The 19828-nt window shown below is 38.7% G+C and overlaps 1 protein-coding gene across 4 annotated transcripts in view; it reads left to right on the top strand.

Annotated features, from left to right (window-relative positions):
* Tpp2 (tripeptidyl peptidase 2) overlaps nt 1-19828 on the top strand; it is a 62077-nt gene that overhangs the window by 19023 nt on the left and 23226 nt on the right. For all 4 annotated transcript variants that reach the window (XM_048341119.1, XM_048341118.1, XM_048341121.1 and 1 more), the window contains exons 6-16: nt 2681-2844; nt 5697-5851; nt 6584-6660; nt 8893-9020; nt 9514-9613; nt 13481-13629; nt 15402-15517; nt 15850-16018; nt 16647-16804; nt 17704-17780; nt 18889-18995. In XM_048341119.1, the coding sequence (XP_048197076.1) occupies nt 2681-2844; nt 5697-5851; nt 6584-6660; nt 8893-9020; nt 9514-9613; nt 13481-13629; nt 15402-15517; nt 15850-16018; nt 16647-16804; nt 17704-17780; nt 18889-18995 (1400 nt within the window). The remainder of the gene's footprint in view (nt 1-2680; nt 2845-5696; nt 5852-6583; nt 6661-8892; nt 9021-9513; nt 9614-13480; nt 13630-15401; nt 15518-15849; nt 16019-16646; nt 16805-17703; nt 17781-18888; nt 18996-19828) is intronic.

The raw sequence follows: 19828 nt of genomic DNA, 5'->3' as shown, positions 1-19828 counted from the left end.
CTGCGGATTAGTTTTGTCCTTAGCTCTAAGAGCAATAGTTTAGAGTCAAAAGCAGGGTCCCATTTATGTTTACAGAAAACTTTCTGGAGGAAATGATTCATTTGTAGTAGTTTGTTAATACCTATTACCTTTAGAGTTTTGGTATTAGAAATGAAATTCAAAGATTAAATGAAATAAAATTGGAAACCCAGAGGAACTTTTTAGAAAATTGTAGTATAAAATTGGAAACCTAGAGGACTTTTTAGAAAATTGTAGTGTAATCTGTGAAAATTGTAGTATAATCTATGCAGCAAAATTATTCTTTCAGGTGGTACTTGTTTTGCATGATACAATAAATGCTGTAGTTTTGTGCTGGTCCTGGGGCTTAGTCCTGGGTGCTATCTCTTAGCTGTTTTGCTCAAGGTGAGCACTCTACCACTTGAGCCACAGCTCTTCTGGCTTCTTGGTAGTTAATTGGAGTTGATAGTCTCATGGACTTTTCCACCCAGTGGTGGCTGTCATCAGATCTCAGCCTCTTGAGTAGCTAGCATTACAAGTGTGGGTCACAGGCACCTGGCTTGGGTCCAAAGATTTTAAAGAAGAATCTTAAGGGTCCCAAAATTCCTAAGGCAAATTGAAGCACTATCTGTGTTCTTGTTTCTGCTTTTGAAATGTCATCTACTTCTGAGAGGGGAAAAGTGACCTGTTTGAAAAATCCTTATATATGGTTAGATATGTTTATGTAAAGAATATCATATCTGGGGCTGGGGATATAGCCTAGTGGCAAGAGTGCCTGCCTCGGATACACGAGGCCCTAGGTTCGATTCCCCAGCACCACATATACAGAAAACGGCCAGAAGCGGCGCTGTGGCTCAAGTGGCAGAGTGCTAGCCTTGAGTGGGAAGAAGCCAGGGACAGTGCTCAGGCCCTGAGTCCAAGGCCCAGGACTGGCCAAAAAAAAAAAAGAATATCATATCTGTCCTCTCGCACCACATTTCTGATTGTTTAACTCTGTTTCTTTGCTCAGCAGATGACCTAAAATGATGATTCTTTTTAGGTATTTGTCACTCACTTAGACTATTACAGATGATTACATAAGGAAAAAGCTGTCAGGTTGTTTTTCAGTGGTTTTGTCATTCTTTGAAATTCTTACATAGAAAATGGTTAAAGAACTATGTGGGAAATGTAATTTATCAATCCTAAGCTCCTCAGTATGTTCTGTATCAATAAATTCATTTTCATACACTCTTTCTCTGGATTTTGACAGCTAGATTAAACCAACCAACTCTTAAGAAAGTTATAATTTTTAAGCAGTTTCACATTTGTCCTCTGTGGAGTTAGTGAACTCACTAATAACTACATAAGTTTTTATTGTATTGTTGATTCACTCCAAGTTGATATTGATTGTAAGAATCTGGTGTGTGAAAAATGCATCACCATATTTTTGTTAATGTCGATTCATGAATTCTTTCATCATTTGGTGAGTGTTTATTAAGTAAAACTTGATAGGAGCCATTCCATGGTCCTAGATTCTGCAGAATCATTGCTTCTGTATTGGGAATATGGGACCAATCTAGTAAGTATCAAGGAAGATTTCCCCAAAGCACTATTTTGGATTTAAAAAAGACTTTAAAAGATAAAGAAGAAAGATCAGAGGCCATTGGAGAAAGTGTAAGAATTTTAGTATGGCCACAGAATTTTTATTTATTCGGTTTTTTGCTTGTCTCTGAGCCGCTTTTACTAGCACTCTACTACTTGAGTCACACTGCCACTTCTGGCTTTTTGGTTTTGGTAGGAAGCATTCTGTCACTAAGCCACATTCCCAGTCCGCCATAGAATGTTTTGTGAAGGAAGGCACAGGGGAAACAAGTAGAAGTTTGATCATGAGGGACCTTACAGAGGTTCAACTTGGTAAAACACAATTTTTGATTTAGGAAATGTGTTCCAAAGCTGGGTCATGCCTGAAAGACTTAATCTCCAATTAACCGCCAAAAAGCAGGGGATGGAGGTGTACAAGTTCAAGTGGTGTAGAGCACCATGCTTGAGCAAAAAAGCTCAGGGACATTGCCTAGACCCTGAGGTCAAGCCTCAGGACCTGCACCAAAAAATGTAATATGGATCTTTAAATGCTGTGCACCCCATTTGTGACTTTTTAATATTAAAATTATTTACTTACACTACCTACCAATTTTGAAACGGGTCTTTAAAATTAGGAACATAGTAGAGAAAGATTAGGCAGCACAGCCATAAAATGCATATGCCTAATACCAAAGTTTGATGATTGCTCATTTGAACTGTAATACTGAAGTCTGATAATAGTTCATGTATGTTGAGGACACCTGTGTAGGTTTCTGGATTCACAGAGGAGCAGCAGGAACTGAGACTAGGCTTTGTCTAAACCATCTTAAAGTATCCAATATTACAGCCCAAGTTTTGGGTCAAAGTTCTTCTGTGACCAGATATTTTTTCCATTGCAGGTTACTCATGGGCAATGTACTTAAGCCCTTCTGCATGGTTTAAGCAAAGATTCCTAGGAATTCTCTTGTCTAGGCCTTACTGCTGACTCCGAAATAAAGGAAGCTAGTTATTGTGTTTGAATAATGGGAAGAATAGAGCAGTAAGAAGGTAACAGACTACTATGTGTCATTCAGGATAAGAAAATTGGTAAATTTGATAGCTGATTTTATTTCTCAATTAACAGAGCCTGCATTGATTCCAATGAAGATGGAGACTTGAGTAAATCTACTGTATTGAGAAACTACAATGTGGCCCAAGAATATGGCTCTTTTGGCACAGCTGAGATGTTGAATTATTCTGTTAATATTTATGATGATGGAAACCTGCTCTCCATTGTGACTAGTGGAGGTATTCCCTTTTGTGTTTACTAATGAGAGATGGTGATGGAGGAGTAGAATAATAAAATCCTATAGTACAAAGCAGCCTTTTACAGAATTTAATCTGGAGATTCCCAACTATAAGACTAGCTCTAAAAACATAGATATGACTTGAAACAGTGTTGGGTTTTAAAGTCATAACCACATATAGGATTCATTCCAAAAATATAAACATGGTTTAGCATCAGAAAATCCATCAGCAAAATATGAAAAGTAAGTTTACTTCCAAATATTAACCCTTGAGAAATTCACTCATAACACCCATGAGTATAGCGAATCAAGTAAAAGGATCCTCACTACAGTAGTCTCTGTAACTTGCCAGTAGTTAGAAACTACCTAAATGTGTAGTAACTTTTTTTTAAAAAAGTTTTAATGTTATTCCTACCAAGGAATGTTATGTAACAGTCAACATGAACCAGAGAGAGATCTCAAGTGCATAATTTTAATGAAATATATATGTAGCTATGAAACATTTACATAAAATTTAAAAGCATGCAAAGTAGTACTGTGTACTGTTTACAGGTACATGTATTTATGATGTTATTTACGATGGTGGTTACTTTGGAGAGGGAAAAAGAAGTAAGATGGCCCTGAAGGGCTTCAACTCTTCCATTCCCCAAACCCAAATTTTTTGAAATGTAGCTAAAATATAACACACACTCACACACACACACTTATTTTATATATTTTGATATGTGTATATACTTGAAAAGCCATCATTACAGTAACATCTGTCTCTTCCTAAAGCTTTGTGATCCAGCCTCCTCAACCTGCATTCCAGGCAACCACTTAACTGCTTTCTGTTATCTGAATTACTTGGTATTTTTTAGACTTCTTTTTCCCCCACTCAGCATGGTGATTTTGACATTGACCTTTATATGTATGTAATAGTTTTCCCCTCGTTGCTCAGTAGTGTTTATCACATGGGCATAGTCATTTATCCTTTCACCTGCTTGTAGATATTTAGATTGTTTCAACAGTTGTGTATGAACCTTGATAGGGAAATAGGTTTTTGTTTATCTGGCCCAGTAGCTAAGCGTTCTGATTCAATATGCCAAAAGCACATTGAATTTTTAAAAACAGGTTGGTGGTTTGCCTCCTCTGATCCCAGCAGAGGGAGCTGGGAGCTGCTCGTGTCCCTCATGCTGCCTGTGCCCAGGGTCCTCGGTCTTCCCTTAGGATAGCCACTCTTGACGGGTAGGTGGGTGGGTGGTGGTGACAAGATTTTTTTGAGGGGAAACAACACTAAAATTAAATGAAAGAGTAAATATGAGAATTTGAAATCTTGAGTATGTATTTTCTTGGAAATGACCAGAGTTGGTTTCCAGAGCAGGAGAGTCTCAGACCGCTTTGTGGCAGACTTACTTTGAAGGGTCCTGGAGCTCTGCTTCTCCACTCCCCACATAATAAGGCCCCGTTGTCATTTGTCACTGTACCTGCATTGCTTATTTGTTGTTAAATAGTTGTGACATATATTTCTCTATACTCCTATCTTAAGAAACTTTTTCACTCGGGGAAAAAGGAGGTATGCATTTTTGTTTTACTTTATTCATAGAGCTGTATATACAGATAATTTTATCCATTGGTGGCACTACCTAGGTCAAGAACTAGAACATGTGGCTGGGGATATAGCCTAGTGGCAAGAGTGCTTGCCTCGTATACATGAGGCCCTTGGTTCAATTCCCCAGCATCACATATGCAGAAAACGGCCAGAAGTGGCGCTGTGGCTCAAGTGGCAGAGTGCTAGCCTTGAGCAAAAGGAAGCCAGGGACAGTGCTCAGGCCCTGAGTCCAACACCCAGGACTGGCCAAAAAAAAAAAAAAAGAACAAGAACATTACAAACCTACATCATGATCTTGTTCTCAGTAATCTTATTCCCTCAGCAAGTCAGCTCATTAACTGTGCCCTGATTTCTATTACTGTTACTTTTTACCACATGCTGCATCAGAAATGATAAAATACTGGGCCATTTCACATGATTCAGCCTTTTTCCATATATTTATTTCCATATGTAAATGAAATTAATCAAACCTTTTGTATGGCACTTCAGTTCAATCTTATTTTTGTTTCATAATACACAAAAACAATCCATATTTATAGGTCCAGTGATCAGTTTTGTCAATGGAGATGCCATATATTCATTTACTATTAATGATCTTGAACTCATGTTAGGATTTTGAATTACACATAATGCATCAAGACATTATGGTGGGTAGGATATCCTGTGTATGTGTGCACATTCCTCTGGTGTGGAGCTCACGTTGGGATCCCTGGATCAATGAGTGTACCTACGTTGAGCTTTTAGGCTCACCAGCAGCATGTAATATACAACCCTGTCCACACTTGGTATTGCCAGTCTTTAAAATGTTAGCTGTCCTGAAAGTATATAAGGTATCTCCTTATGGCTTTAATTTTCAACTCCCCAGATAACTAAGCATCATCTCATAGGCTTATCTGCTATGTGGAGGTAGCCTCTCTTGTGAAATACTTTTTTAATAAGTAGTTGTACAAAGGGGTTTCAGTTCCAGAAGTGAGTATTACGAGTACAGTGCATCCTGATCACTGTCACCCTTGGGACTTGACTTGTATTTTGCTGTCCATGAACAGAATAGAATCCAGGGTAGCAGAAAGTATATATAATCAAAAAGGTTTTATCTTTGTGAATTGTAATACTGGACTTAAAATTAATTAGATCAGGATGTATTTTGCTTGGCTATTTCTTTAAATCAGTATTCTTCATGTACAGGATGAATGGAAAGGTTAAATTTTTCATATGTGTGAGAATGTTCCTCCTCCCTCCCCCGTCCCCCTTCCTTCCTCTAGGAGCTCATGGGACACATGTAGCCAGTATAGCAGCTGGACATTTTCCAGAAGAGCCTGAACGGAATGGAGTAGCTCCTGGTGCACAAATCCTTTCCATCAAGATTGGTGATACACGGCTTAGCACTATGGAAACAGGAACAGGCCTCATCAGAGCTGTGAGTATTTGTGAGTTGTTGATATAGATTACCCATTGGTGGTTGTGGAAGTTTATTGAACTATATTTGCTTATAATATGTTTATATCATTTTACGATTATTTTTCTTTAAAATTATCAGGAAAATGATTTGAGTAAAAAAAGTTTTACCCATCCTTGCTAGTAAAACCATTAACACTTTTGAAAAGCATCTAGCTCACTCCCATCAGCTAAAAGATATTTAAAACTTTGCACAAATATTCTGTACTTTGTTTTATCATGTTTCAAAGCCTGTCTCTTTCTTCCCCTAATCCCACTCCATCCTAGAAATAATATTTTATTATTGATTACTTACTCTACTGTATATCTCTTTCTACCACTTCTTTTATTTATCACGATATGTCTAGATGTCATTTTTAAATGAGAATATGCTTGGTTAAGAAACTTTACTAGCTGCACTAGTGGGAATCCTAGCTCCTCAGGAGGCTGAGATCTGAGGATTGCAGTTTGAAGCCAGCCCAGGCAGGAAAGTCCATGAGACTCTTTTTTCCAATAAACTACTCAGAAAAAGCCAGAAGTGGAGCTGTGTCTCCAGTGGTAGACTGCTAGCTTTGAGCAAAATAAGCTCAGGGACAGTACCCAGACCCAGAGTTCAAACCCCAGGACTGTAAAAAAAAAAAAAAAAAAACAAATACTTTTACTAATCTGTTTCTAGAAACTTCTGCCTAAACTAGACTCTTAATCTTTTTAATAGATGATAGAAGTTATAAATCATAAGTGTGATCTTGTCAACTACAGCTATGGAGAAGCAACTCACTGGCCAAATTCTGGGTGAGTGTTTTTTTGACTGTTGTTGACACATAGGCTGATGAAGATCATTAGATGTTTCACGTAACTAAAGAACCACAGTCATTTGCTTAACTGTATATCTCCTAAACCTCAGAATTTGTACTGTCATGTCCTTGGATATCAATATCAGTCTTTGGTCATATCTGAAATCTCAGTACTGCACTCTTCTGTGGCCGGAGTAGTTCTGAAGCCCAAAGCCCTCAAGACCTGTGTGTATTTGTTTTGTTTTGCATTTTGTTTTTGTTTGTTTTTATTTTTGATTCCACTGTCTGCTCCCTTCGTTAGCCAGTAGAGACCTGTCAGATCTGTTGGACTGTGGTTGACTGTTCGTAAAATTATTCACTCCACAAATACCTTGTAACTTTGCTCAGTAATAATTACCTGACAGACACCCAGGATCGTCCCACTCCTCTTCTGTTCCTTCAGCTTCCCTGCGCATTGGTTGTGTATCTTCACCTCTCTACCTGATGCACTTCTGTTTTTCCCCCATGCTTCCCCATCCACCTGGTCTTCTTCCCTCATCCCAGGTGGTGGTGTCAGTATCTTTCCTTCCGCATTCAGTGTTGTGGCCTTGATCTGATGTAACCTTTAACTTTTCTTCATTGTGAAGACTTTGAAATTACTTGCTTTATTTTATTTTATTTTTTTTTTTTGCCATTCCTGGGCCTTGGACTCAGGGCCTGAGCACTGTCCCTGGCTTCTTCCCGCTCAAGGCTAGCACTCTGCCACTTGAGCCACAGCGCCGCTTCTGGCCATTTTCTGTATATGTACAGCGCCGCTTCTGGCCATTTTCTGTATATGTGGTGCTGGGGAATCGAACCTAGGGCCTCGTGTATCCGAGGCAGGCACTCTTGCCACTAGGCTATATCCCCAGCCCGAAATTACCTGCTTTAGAGCATTTACTTTCTAGCCATCTCTCTCTCCTAAGGCATTAAAGTATACCAATCATCTGGCCTCTGAAACTTTATAAAGTCTTGTAAAAATGCAAAATTTACAGAGTTGTAGCCTGTACTTGCCTGTTACTAAATTCACTGTTGCTTTTCTCAAATCACTGCTGGGGGGTCCTTGTGCAACATCACAGTGCTACGCTCAAAGTGTGTACCCATCAGCTCCAGTTGTTGTTCATCCTCGGCTACTGTAGACTTATTCCTCTCTTGCTTCATGATTTTTTTTGTCATCTAAGTGTAATTTTTTTCTCCTTTTTCGGTGAGACTGAACCTGGGGCCTCCTTTGTGTATGCAAGGCAAATGCTCTGCCATTTGAGCCACATCGCAACCCTTTTTGAAATGGGAACTCCCTACCTTTTTGCCTGGACTGGCTTAAACTTTAGATCCTCTTGCCTCTGCCTTCCAAGTAGCTTGTTTCTTGTTTTCCTTGCCATTAACGATACTAGCTCTTTTTGTCAAATAGTTCCTAGCCAAAAATAGATGTAGGCCTCCCTTGAGGGAAGTTTTTCTTTTCTGAATCTGTTAAAGGGGAGGCTAGAAGTAAAAGCATTTATTGTCTCACTACCTAGTCACTTCTGAAAGTTTAGTAATTTGAAGTATATTTTCCAAAATACAGTTTTGCATCCAGCATTTTCTTCATATGTATTCTAGCCTCATAACTACTCTTCCTTCCATACACTAAAACACAACTATGGCATATCATTTCAGCAGGCTGTATCATGTTTCACTGCAAGCAGACCTGTCAGCACTTAGAGGCATATTTAAAGATGATTTTGATACTCTGTGTGTATCTAAATAAATATGTATTACATAAAACAAACACACATACACATGCTTTAAGAATAGAGGAAGAGCACGTATAGTTTTAGAAAGCTTATTCTTGTTTCCAAAGCATACTTCCTATAGCTACTGTTTTGATTCTACAATTTAGAACCCTCATTGTAGTACTTTTTTTTTTTTTTAATTGGTGCTAATCCTGCAACCTGAACTCTGGGCCTGAGTGCTGTCCCTGAGTTTTTTTTGCTCAAGGCTATCACTCTACCATTTGAGCCACAGCTCCACTTCCAACTTCTTGGAGGTTCACTGGAGGTAAGAGTCTCACAGACTTTCTTGTCAGGGCTGGCTTTGAACTGAGATCCTCAGATCTCGGCCTCCCAAGTAGTTCAGATTACAAGCATGTGCCACCAGCACCCAGTTGTAATTTGTTTTGGTATAAAATTTTAAAAATCAATGGTTCTATTTATTCAAAGAGGTTATTCTTTTTCAGGAGAATATGTGAAGTAATCAATGAAGCAGTATGGAAGCATAATATAATTTATGTTTCCAGTGCTGGAAACAATGGTCCTTGCCTGTCTACAGTTGGTTGTCCAGGTGGAACCACATCAAGTGTGATAGGTAAGTTTTCTCTTTAGAGAAATAGAGGTTTCAGAGGAAAAAAAGAAAAAAGGAAATAGTAGGCTTAAGCAGGGGGATTTCAAGATAGAGATTGTCCTGGACTGCCATGCAAAGAGCCCTGTTAATAATCTGTCAGTTGTCTCTCTCCCATACCCAAGACACTGTAGACCGTAACTGTCCTTAGGAACTAGCTTATCTAGAACTTAAAGAAAACTAAAATAAGTGAGTTAATAGATGCACACATGTACGTTATTTAATCCACATAATAATCCTGGAAGTTGTTTTTATGACCAAAAGCAGTGCACTTAATATAATGTAAATTTCCATTGTTTCCTTCTCCATTTTTAGCCTTCTGTCTTGCAAGAGTGAATTGGTATAAGTCAATTTACTCACATAAAATCCACGTGAATATAGCACATGAATTTCATTGAGAAAGTTAGTGTTTACTGAGTAAACTTTGCTTTGTTTTGTTAATAATAAACCCATCCCACAGGTGTTGGTGCTTATGTTTCTCCTGATATGATGGTTGCGGAGTATTCACTAAGAGAGAAATTACCTGCAAATCAATATACGTGGTCTTCAAGAGGCCCAAGGTAGGTGATGGATTGCATGTATTTTGTTAAACTTTGCATAGTTGATAAGGGCAAGAGTTTTAAATAGCCTTGTTTTAAATCAGTCTGATATTTTGTTATTAATAACACTAAGCTTTTGTAGTTTATGACATTGCCAAGGCTGCCTATGAGTGTTTGTGCTTTTGAACTTAGAACTACTTTGAACATTCTGGGTGAAACCCAAAAGTAAGCAAGTTTTGACTTAGGACTCTCATGACTCTCATCTGTTTTTCTTTGATTCCAAGAATGAATTGTCTTTCCCAAGAGGTGTATTAAGTCCTAATTTTTATAATACCTCCATATGACATCAATGAGTATGGTAAACAAATGAGTATGAGTGTGAGAGTAAACAAATCACTTTACGTCTTGGATGTTAATTTAGAAGCAGGATGGACTTTGACTTTAGTGCAGCAAATAGGTTACTGTCTGAAGTAGTGAAGGCATCAACAGTTTGTGTTCTCAATCGAGAATGCCAGTGAGGGGCGCTGGGACCTGAGGAGTGGAGCAGTCATCCGCACCTTTCATGAAGGAGATGGCATTAGAGTCAGCCTTGAAGGACTGACAGAGGTGGGCAGAGAAGGTACTTCTGTCTTACCAAAGAGAAGCAGATTTTAATGTAAAACTGATTCATGATGCTACATCAATTTAGTAGATTAGGGAGGAAAAAGCTTGTACTTGGGTGTATTTGAACTGTCAGTGGTGGGGTATATTGAAAGATAAGATTAGAAAATTGATCGGGATCACATCAAATAGGATGATGTCAAATTCTCTAAGTTATGGGTATCCTCCTAGTATTTAAGAAACAAACTTATTAGCTTGCTTCAGACTAATGTGTATAGTTGACTGACAAACTAATGTTTGTTACTGGAAACTGCCAAGCTGTGTGTCTTCTCTGATCTGAAAGCTTTGTCTCGTACTGTCACCATCAACTGTCCTACTTGCTACACCTGGTCTTTTAATGATAAGAACCGAGGCCAGCAGTAGTTTGTGGTTTTTGTTTTTTTGTTCAGCTAATAAACATTTTAAATTACTAAATATGTTACTTGTAAAATTGATTTTGAAATATTAATTTTTATTTTTTTTATTTTTTTTTGGCCAGTCCTGGGCCTTGGACTCAGGGCCTGAGCACTGTCCCTGGCTTCCTTTTGCTCAAGGCTACACTCTGCCACTTGAGCCACAGCGCCACTTCTGGCCATTTTCTGTATATGTGGTGCTGGGGAATCGAACCCAGGGCCTCATGTATATGAGGCAAGCTCTCTTGCCACTAGGCCATATCCCCAGCCCACGAAATATTAAATTTTATATTGTAGTCATTATAAAAAGCAACATATGCAAGATACCCGTGGCTCACTCGTGACCGTAATCCTAGCTACTCAAGAGGCTGAGATCTAAGGATCACAGTTTGAAGCCAGTCAGGGCAGGAAAGTCTGTGAGACTCTTATCTCCAGTTAATCACTCAAAAACTGGGAGTGGAACCTGTGGCTCAAAATGATAGAGTGCTAGCCATGAGTGAGAGAGCTCAAACAGTGCTCAGACCATGAGTTCAAGCTCCACAATTGACAAAAAAAATTTTTAATTTTTTTAATGCAAGTTGAAATACAACTGCATAGATTTAGTTTAATTATTAGGATATAAAATATGGACTAATTGCCAAACCCTACATATTTGATAGTGCACTTTGGAAACCAATGCTCCTCTGTCAGTGTTAAACTTAGGCATTCAGTATCTGTTTTCATTTCCTGATGTTTGCAAGTGTGACAAACCTCTTAAAGATGTTACCAACAATGTTTACATGAAAGAGGTTGAGATTGTATTGTGTATGGTAATTTAAAACAGATACCACAAATATTTTTAAATTTTTAATGAAACATTTCATTAAAATCATTTTTAGAATATTGATTTAATCATTAGAGAAATACTTTATGATTAGCTATTTTGCAGGGTAGTAGAAGATTAACAGCAATAGTAGTCAGCTAAAATTCATGAGTCTTTGTAATCACTTTTTCCATTTATATACCCAGAATTCATTGTAAGCATTAGTAAATAATGTAGAATGTACAAACAAGAGAGTAAAAGTCAGGCTGGTGCTGCTGCTGGTTGGCATCTGTAATCCTCATGTCTCCAGAAGCCAAGAAGTAGAGAATTGTGGCTGAGGCCAGCAGGGCAGGGCAGCTCATTAGACTCTGCCTCCAAAATAACCAGCAAGAAAATGGCTGAAGGCCCAACAGAAGGGGTAGAGTAGTGGCTTAGCAACCATGAAACCCTGAATTCAAGCCACCCCCCACCCCCAGAAACGAACAAAGTGAAAGTCACTCTTAAGTCATCACCTGGGATTTGTATGCATGGGTCATTTTCCTTTGAGAATGACATTCATTGCAGATCATTGTGTTTGTGTTCTTTTGTCACTCAGGACTGTGGTATGAATATCCTGTCAGCTAATATTTAACAGTCTCTTTTAAGATATTTACCAAAAGGGGTGATGCTAGCCTCTTTCAAAGAAAAGATGCATACATTGCTCTCAGTTCTCTTAAAAAAAAAAAAAAAGTAAAACTAATTATCTCAAATATTCCTAGTCAGGAACAACCATATACTAGACACTTACGGGGAGAGTCATAAAGGGAGATTCCAGGAGCCTCTAGGGAAGTAGCATGCCATTAGGTTACCACTTTCCTTAGAACAGAGGAGAGAGCTTGTGGTGAATGACCATGTGATCATGGACTCCAAGGGCTTGAACTCCACACTGCTCAGCCAAATCCCTCAACAGTGGAGGTCCTGTTAGATGTCAGCTCTCTGGTTTGGCAGGCACAAATCATAAGAGGTCAATCTCAGTGTTTCTGTGCAGTTTCATGTTAAAATATTTTGAATATCTTGTTAAAGAAAATATATTACTAAATTAACCAGCTTCTGGTTAGCTTGTTTTTTAAAATGTGGCTTTCAGAAAATTCGTAATTATATACAAGGCCCCCTTATGTTTCTGTTGTACAGTGCTAAATTAGACCTTAAACAAAGTGAAAAGCATTTCATTTAGGTAGGAAAAAAGTATATTTATCAAGAAGACTGAAAGTCAGTGCAAGCCCGTGCAGACAAGTTCATAGGAGCCTTCTCAGCCTCCAGCCGATGCCCTGCACCCACCTGTCATTGCAAGCTGCGTGAAAGGATAAGAGTGGTTGGAACGAGGTGTCAGGCAAGTTTAGCAAAAAAGCCTGTGAGAGTCCATCTCCCTGGAGGTGATTTCTGAGATGGGAAGCCTAAAAGTAGGCTTTTCAGTTTTTTCTCTTGAAATATACCTTGACTTCTTTGGCCTGTTACGTGTAAACCCAATACAACACATGTACAGATTTTGTCTTTTCTTGTTTTGTTTTGAACTTGTTGCTTGCCTCGTGTGGGGCAATACGAAAGAGCTATGCCTCCAGCACTGTTTCTCATTGGTTACTTTTAGGATAGGGGTCTCACTTCCTCTCTGGGGACACACCTGAGTCAAAAATCTCTAAAACTTCTCATTGAGAAGAACCTAGTGAAATTTTCTGCCTAGGTTTGCTTTGAACTGTTGACCCTCCTCCTGCAGTTCGCAGCCTTCCAGGTAGGTTGGATTGCAGGTGTGAACCATCAGCACCTGGTATGGAAAATTTTCACCTAGACTGGAAAAACAAATGCATTGTGATGGAAAATAGCTGTGCTGGGTAGTTCTTCATTCTGCTCCACCATTGATAACATTGATACCAGTAGTATCTTTGTCATCGTTTATACTGTCCATAGTGTTGAGCTGAAATGGTGGCCTTTTTCAGAATGCTCCTGTATGTATATCAGTCTTTCACTGACCTACTCAAACTCCCATGGCTTTGTGTTTAGTGCTGACGGGGCCCTTGGTGTGAGCATCAGTGCACCAGGAGGAGCTATTGCTTCTGTTCCTAACTGGACATTGAGGGGGACTCAGCTCATGAATGGGACATCTATGTCTTCCCCCAATGCATGTGGAGGCATCGCCCTGATACTTTCAGGTGAGGTCACTGCATATTTCTCTCATCGCTTACCAGAGACTATATTTGCTGGATATCTTGGAGTTAGAACATGGGGGAAAGCTGATACTGTCCTGGGGACAGAGTAAAGTTTAAGATAGAAAATGGTTTATTGGATAGTGATAACTTGATATGGGTTCGTTTATGTGGCAAATATATATTGTTAATAATTATCAAGCAGTATCAAGCATATGCAGTTTATATTATAATTAGAGTAAACAAACTTGAAACAAAAATTTAAAATGTTTATAATACTGTTTGGTGTACTGAACAACTCATGGGAGGGAAGTGAAAGGGGGAGGAGTGAGGGGGAACAAGGGACGAGGTAACAAATAGTACAAGAAATGTATCCGATGTCTAATGTATGAAACTGTAACCTCCCTGTAATTCAGTTTGATAATAGAAAATATATATTAGAAAAATGTTTTAGGGCTGGGGATATAGCCTAGTGGCAAGAGTGCCTGCCTCGGATACACGAGGCCCTAGGTTCGATTCCCCAGCACCACATATACAGAAAACGGCCAGAAGCGGCGCTGTGGCTCAAGTGGCAGAGTGCTAGCCTTGAGCGGGAAGAAGCCAGGGACAGTGCTCAGGCCCTGAGTCCAAGGCCCAGGACTGGCCAAAAAAAAATGTTTTAAAATGTTTATAATACATGTTAGAAGTTGATAAATACTGTGGAGCAAAATGGAGAAAGAGAGGTAAGATTTGTAGTTGGGTGTTGTCAGGGTCACCTGCCAGGTCCCCTGCGGGGTAGTCTTTCTCTGACCACTATAGCTGACTTCATGAGACTCATCCACACAGTGCTAAAAAGGATAGCAACAAGCCAGGAATTACTTTGAGCCTCCTATTTTAAGCTCATCAATGTTAGATCACTTGCCAGATTGAATCAGAGCTCTCAGGATGGGATCCTGATGCCTTTACCCACTTTTCTGGTCCTTTTCAAGCTCACCAAATATGTCAAGGTGTCTCATTTTTCTCTTTGGGCAAACTCCCACGTGTTGGAAGACCCCGCTTGTCTGCCAGTGGGCTTCCATCTCTTTCGGATTCTCATGAATAAAACCGATCACTTCGTCAGTTTGCTCTTACTCATGATGTTTTCCATGTTTGTACTGTTTTCTTACTACAGTGTAATTAAGGGTTTTTATGTTGGATGCTGTGGAAGGGACAAAAATGATGCACTATTTATGCTTTATCTCTGCAGCAGTCAGTCACTCAAGCCTGACTACTTTTTGGCCTCCTGGACTTCTCAACCCTGCTGGCCACATATTGGGATCAGATGGGAAGGTTTTAATAAAAAAAAATATGCTGGCTGGAATCTAGTCCTGATTCTGATTTTAATTGCTATTTCATGAAACTTCTGCCTTTTGCCTGAATTTCCAGGTGCTTATAAACATGCACCTGTGTTGCAAAACATGGCCTGCCGCCAATGTGTTTAATCAACAGTGCTTTAAAGAGAATGTTACTCAGATGCAGATGCGTTTAGCGGTCTACTCTTTTGACATGCTTGTCACCCGTGCATGGGCCTGCAGTAATGCCCCTGCAGTGATGTCTTTGAATGAAGCCTTTGTATGGTGCGAGCAGTTTGACTATGACTATTTGGACTGTTTTTAAGAAAGTATGTTTAAAAAAAAAATCAGTGATGAAATATGACGTGAAAACCAGAGATTCAATCTCCATCATAGTGATGAAGAATAAAAGATTTCAACTAGCAAGCTCACTGACTCTTAATTTTCTTGTTTTGTTTTTTATTTTAGGTCTGAAAGCTAATAATGTTGAATATACAGTTCATTCAGTCAGAAGAGCTCTAGAAAACACTGCAGTGAAGGCTGACAATATTGAAGTATTTGCCCAAGGACATGGTATTATTCAGGTATTATTGTCCACATGAAAAACTAGTTGTAAAACACCAAGTTTGTAGTTGAGACAAATTTAGTAACACTAGAGAAACATAGAGGACAGATAGAGGCTGGAAATGCAAAGCAGAGAAGTAAATGTGAATGAAGAGTGGAGTAGGTTTGTTTAGTGTAATTAGATTAGCAATTTGCTTAAAATGTGCAGTTGACTTTATTGAGGTGTCATTGGAGAGGTGAATATAGAAAGTCACTTCTACTTTGCTACAGCTGAAATAAAATGGGCCTGTAATTTGCAATAAAATATTTTCTTGACCCAAACATTTATATCTTATCATTTATGTTTTTTTAGGTTGATAAAGCCTATGACTACCTCGTTCAGAATACATCATTTGCAAATAGATTAGGTTTTACTGTGACTGTTGGAAATAACCGTGGCATCTACCTCCGAGACCCTGTGCAGGTGGCTGCACCTTCAGATCATGGCGTTGGCATTGAGCCTGCATTTCCAGAGAACACAGGTAAGTTATAATCTGGCCATGAGTTGAATTCCCATTGCTGGTTCACAAGAGCAGTACAGAATAGAAGAATACTGTTGGGCTAATGTTCTGCAGAGGAAATACCATGATTATTTCAAAGCTAAGTAGGCTTAAGGGCAAACATTAGGGTGATTAGGTCCCAGTACTATGGCACTTAAGATAGCATCTCAACAAGGAAAACAGTAGATAGACTTTTCAGTGGCCTACAGGTCTAGTAGCTTGGCAATGAAATTTCAAATTCCTTTTCTTTCTTCATTTTACCCCATGGATGTAGCAGCATTGAGATGGGAGTGAGAGTCAGAAGCAGGCAAGGACTGCTACCGTTCAGTTAGATACAAATCAAAGGTAGTTATCACTGCATAATTGACAGTATTTCAGCAGATGTTAATCTCTGCATATGGTGCTATAAAATACTCACTGATACTCTCTAACACCTGGAGCAGTGTTTGAAAGTATGAACAAGTCTAATAAGGACGATTCTGTGACTTTTAAGCAAGCTGTGTTTTACAACTGACCAGACTAAATTGCTAAATTGTCCTAACAGGAAATAGAGCTTGGAAGGAAAGGGGAAAATACTGCTCATTTTAATTTTTGCTCTTTTTAATAACAGAAAACTCTGAAAAAATATCCCTTCAGCTTCATTTAGCTTTAACTTCAAATTCATCCTGGGTTCAGTGTCCAAGCCATTTGGAACTCATGAATCAATGTAGACACATAAACATTCGTGTGGATCCCAGGGGCTTAAGAGAAGGATTGCACTACACAGAGGTACTGTCATGGTTTCATTTTTCATTCCTTTCCTCTTTAAATTGTTAAGAGTTCAGAATAAGCAGTTGCAAGCGTGTTTGCAGTGTGTTGCTTTCAGGTTAAGAAACAAGTCATCCTTTGTATTCACCCGATTTATCTGCATCCAGTTTATCTGCACCTATTTAAACAGCTGGGTACTTTTTGAATGTCTGACATGTAGATATCCTTGTCTAAAGGAAGCCAGGGAAAGACGCAGAACTGCACAGCTTTTTCACTCAAGTATAGTTTGTCGGTTATTTAATCCTACTAAATTGTAGTGACTGAAATTATCTTTAACATTCAAATGAAAATATTTATAAAAACATGTGCTGGTGGTTACATAAATATAGAATAGTATAGCAGTATTTGTACCTTAAAAATTGTTTGAGCTAGTCTTCATTTTAGCTAATTACTTGAAGTCTCATTTTACCCCAAGGATTGTGGTACATGGATTTGTTTTCTTTGTGTGTGTGTTTTTTATTATTAAATTTTATTAATAAGGTGATGTGCAGAGAGGGAATAGTTACATAATAAGGTAGTAAGTACATTTCTTGTCATATTTGTTACACCCTCCTTCATTTTTCTTTCCCTTCCCCAGTTCAGATAAGCATATATACAATATCCAGTTTACCAGAATCACATACAGTGACCACAGGGGGTACGTCAAAGGAAATTCACCTAGTACATTAAACATTGACAACAGTAAAATCCTCCTGTTGGTTTGTTTTAACTGTTAATTATGTCAGGAATTTGATAACGTCAGCTTAAGTTTTAACATTAGATGAATTTATTCTGTGAATACACACATGCACACACACACATTTATCTCCTATTTTACAAGTTTGTTTATGGCTATCGAGACTCACCCTTCTTTCTTTAAGGTGTGTGGTTATGACATAGCATCCCCTAACGCGGGTCCTCTGTTCAGAGTTCCGATCACTGCAGTTATAGCAGAAAAGTAAGTGAGAACTTTCACAGCTTGTTGGCATGTTTGATGGTTAATGGCTGTATGGACCTCCATGATTTTCTCCTTCCCCATCCCTTTGTAATACGTAACAAAGTTTCTTCATTCTCTTCCACCGCCTCCTATTTGTCCCTTAATTAACAGTTTCTGTTGAGTACTTGGGTAAACAAGCTTGTGACACATCTCATCCCACAAGGTACCTAGAAATTTAAGTTTATTACATTTTTTTAAATGGCATGCAAAAGGAAAATTACGCTACAGTTAAATCCTTAGTCATGTATTTCCTAGAAATTTGGCATGAATTTTAAGCCAGTATATAACACCTAATAACATTATCACAGGAAGCTTTCCCAGTCTCCCTTTGAGTGAACTAAGCATTCTTTATCTGTTTCCTAACACTTTCTTTATTCCCACAACTTTCTTTCCGGGACATTGTATTAAGTATCTCTGATAGTTTTTCTCTCCCCACTAGTTTGTCTAGGACAAAGGACAATATTTTTTCAGTGTTACATTTCTGGCTTTGACACAATGCTTCTTGTATAGTAGACCCTCCCTAAATGTTTATCATGCTGACTCTAGCATATACTTGGCTATTCTGGTAGTTTCTTTGATTTCTTCTAAAAGTAGTTTGTCTTTACTTACTGTTTCATAGCATGAAACCATTCTAAAGGTTGCAAGAGGCATTAATATCAGTTTTATTCGAAGTATAAAACAGTATTAGTGATAAAACACTGCCCTTGTTTTTAGTATCTAGGAATTATTATAATTCAAATCAGAAAATTCTGTTTTATAAAGTTCCTTCAACAGAAAAGACTGTGAGCTTTGGATAATGTGTTTTATAAGTTATTTTTAAAAAGATAAGTAGAAAAAAATCACCTGTACTCTGCTATAGTTGTATATGCCTACTAATATTTTACAAATATGGCCTAATACTGTGCTTACTGTTTGTAACCAGCCTGTAACAAGTCCCAGTGTTTATTTCTAAGTAACTCTTAAAATATTAGTAAGATCAAGAGTATCAGTGGACTCATTATTTTTAAGTCTATAGAGCTATTTTATAAGAATATCCCCTTTATTAACGTTGACTTTGGTTCATTTTCAGAGTAAGTGAGTCATCACATTATGATGTGGCCTTCACAGATGTGCATTTTAAACCTGGTCAGATTCGAAGGCATTTTGTTGAGGTTCCTGAGGGCGCAACCTGGGCTGGTAAGAAGGATTGCTGTCTGGACCTTATTTTTATGTACATTCCGTCTCTCCGTGATTGTGTCACAGACATATGAAGTGAGTGGAAATTCGTAACCCAGGTGACTGCATACTTGTGGTCCTTGCTAGGCATTTTATACAGATTATTTTGTCACAGTCCTATAGGGTAGACAGGTGCCATTACTGAAAAATGTCTTGAATATACCTTAGGAATAGAGGAGTTACTTTGTTTGTTTTTGTCATTTGGGTTTGTTTGTCTGTCTTTTTTAAAACAACTTTACTGGGGATTGAACTGAGGGCCTCACATTTGCTAGGGAAGTGCTTTATCACTTGAGTCACACTCTTGTCCTTTTGCCTTAAGGGTTTTGTTTTTGATTTTCAGAACGGGTGTCCCATTCCCCCCTGACCAGCTTTGGACTGTGGTCCTGCTGCCTCTGCCTCCCCAGGGTTGGGGCCCACGGGCATGTACTCCCAACCCAGGACGCTCTTGAGATAGTGTTTTGCTAGCTGGTCTCCAGCCATGATCCTCTGCTCTCTACCTCCCAAGTACTGGGGTTTATACAGGGTCAGATTAGAAAGTATTACAGATGGCTTATCTTTCAAATTAGAAACATTGGATTTTGTGTTCTTGACAGAGGTTCTAAGAGCTGATAAACTTGCCTCCAAAGTGATTTCAACTTGCCTCCGCCTCTGCCTTGCTACAAAGCTGCCTAGGTGTGCTTCTGGTGGTCATACTTTGCAGAAGCAGTGTGGACACAGACCAGAGGAGCGGTCAAGCTAGGAAAAGTGGAATAGATACTCAGTGCAATTTAGGTAGAAGAAATAGATGTTTCCAA

The sequence above is a fragment of the Perognathus longimembris genome, chromosome 3 (assembly GCF_023159225.1).
Source record: "Perognathus longimembris pacificus isolate PPM17 chromosome 3, ASM2315922v1, whole genome shotgun sequence".
Taxonomy (NCBI): domain Eukaryota; kingdom Metazoa; phylum Chordata; class Mammalia; order Rodentia; family Heteromyidae; genus Perognathus; species Perognathus longimembris.
Note: the sequence above shows the minus strand (reverse complement) of the source record. Positions and strands in the feature narration are given on the sequence as shown.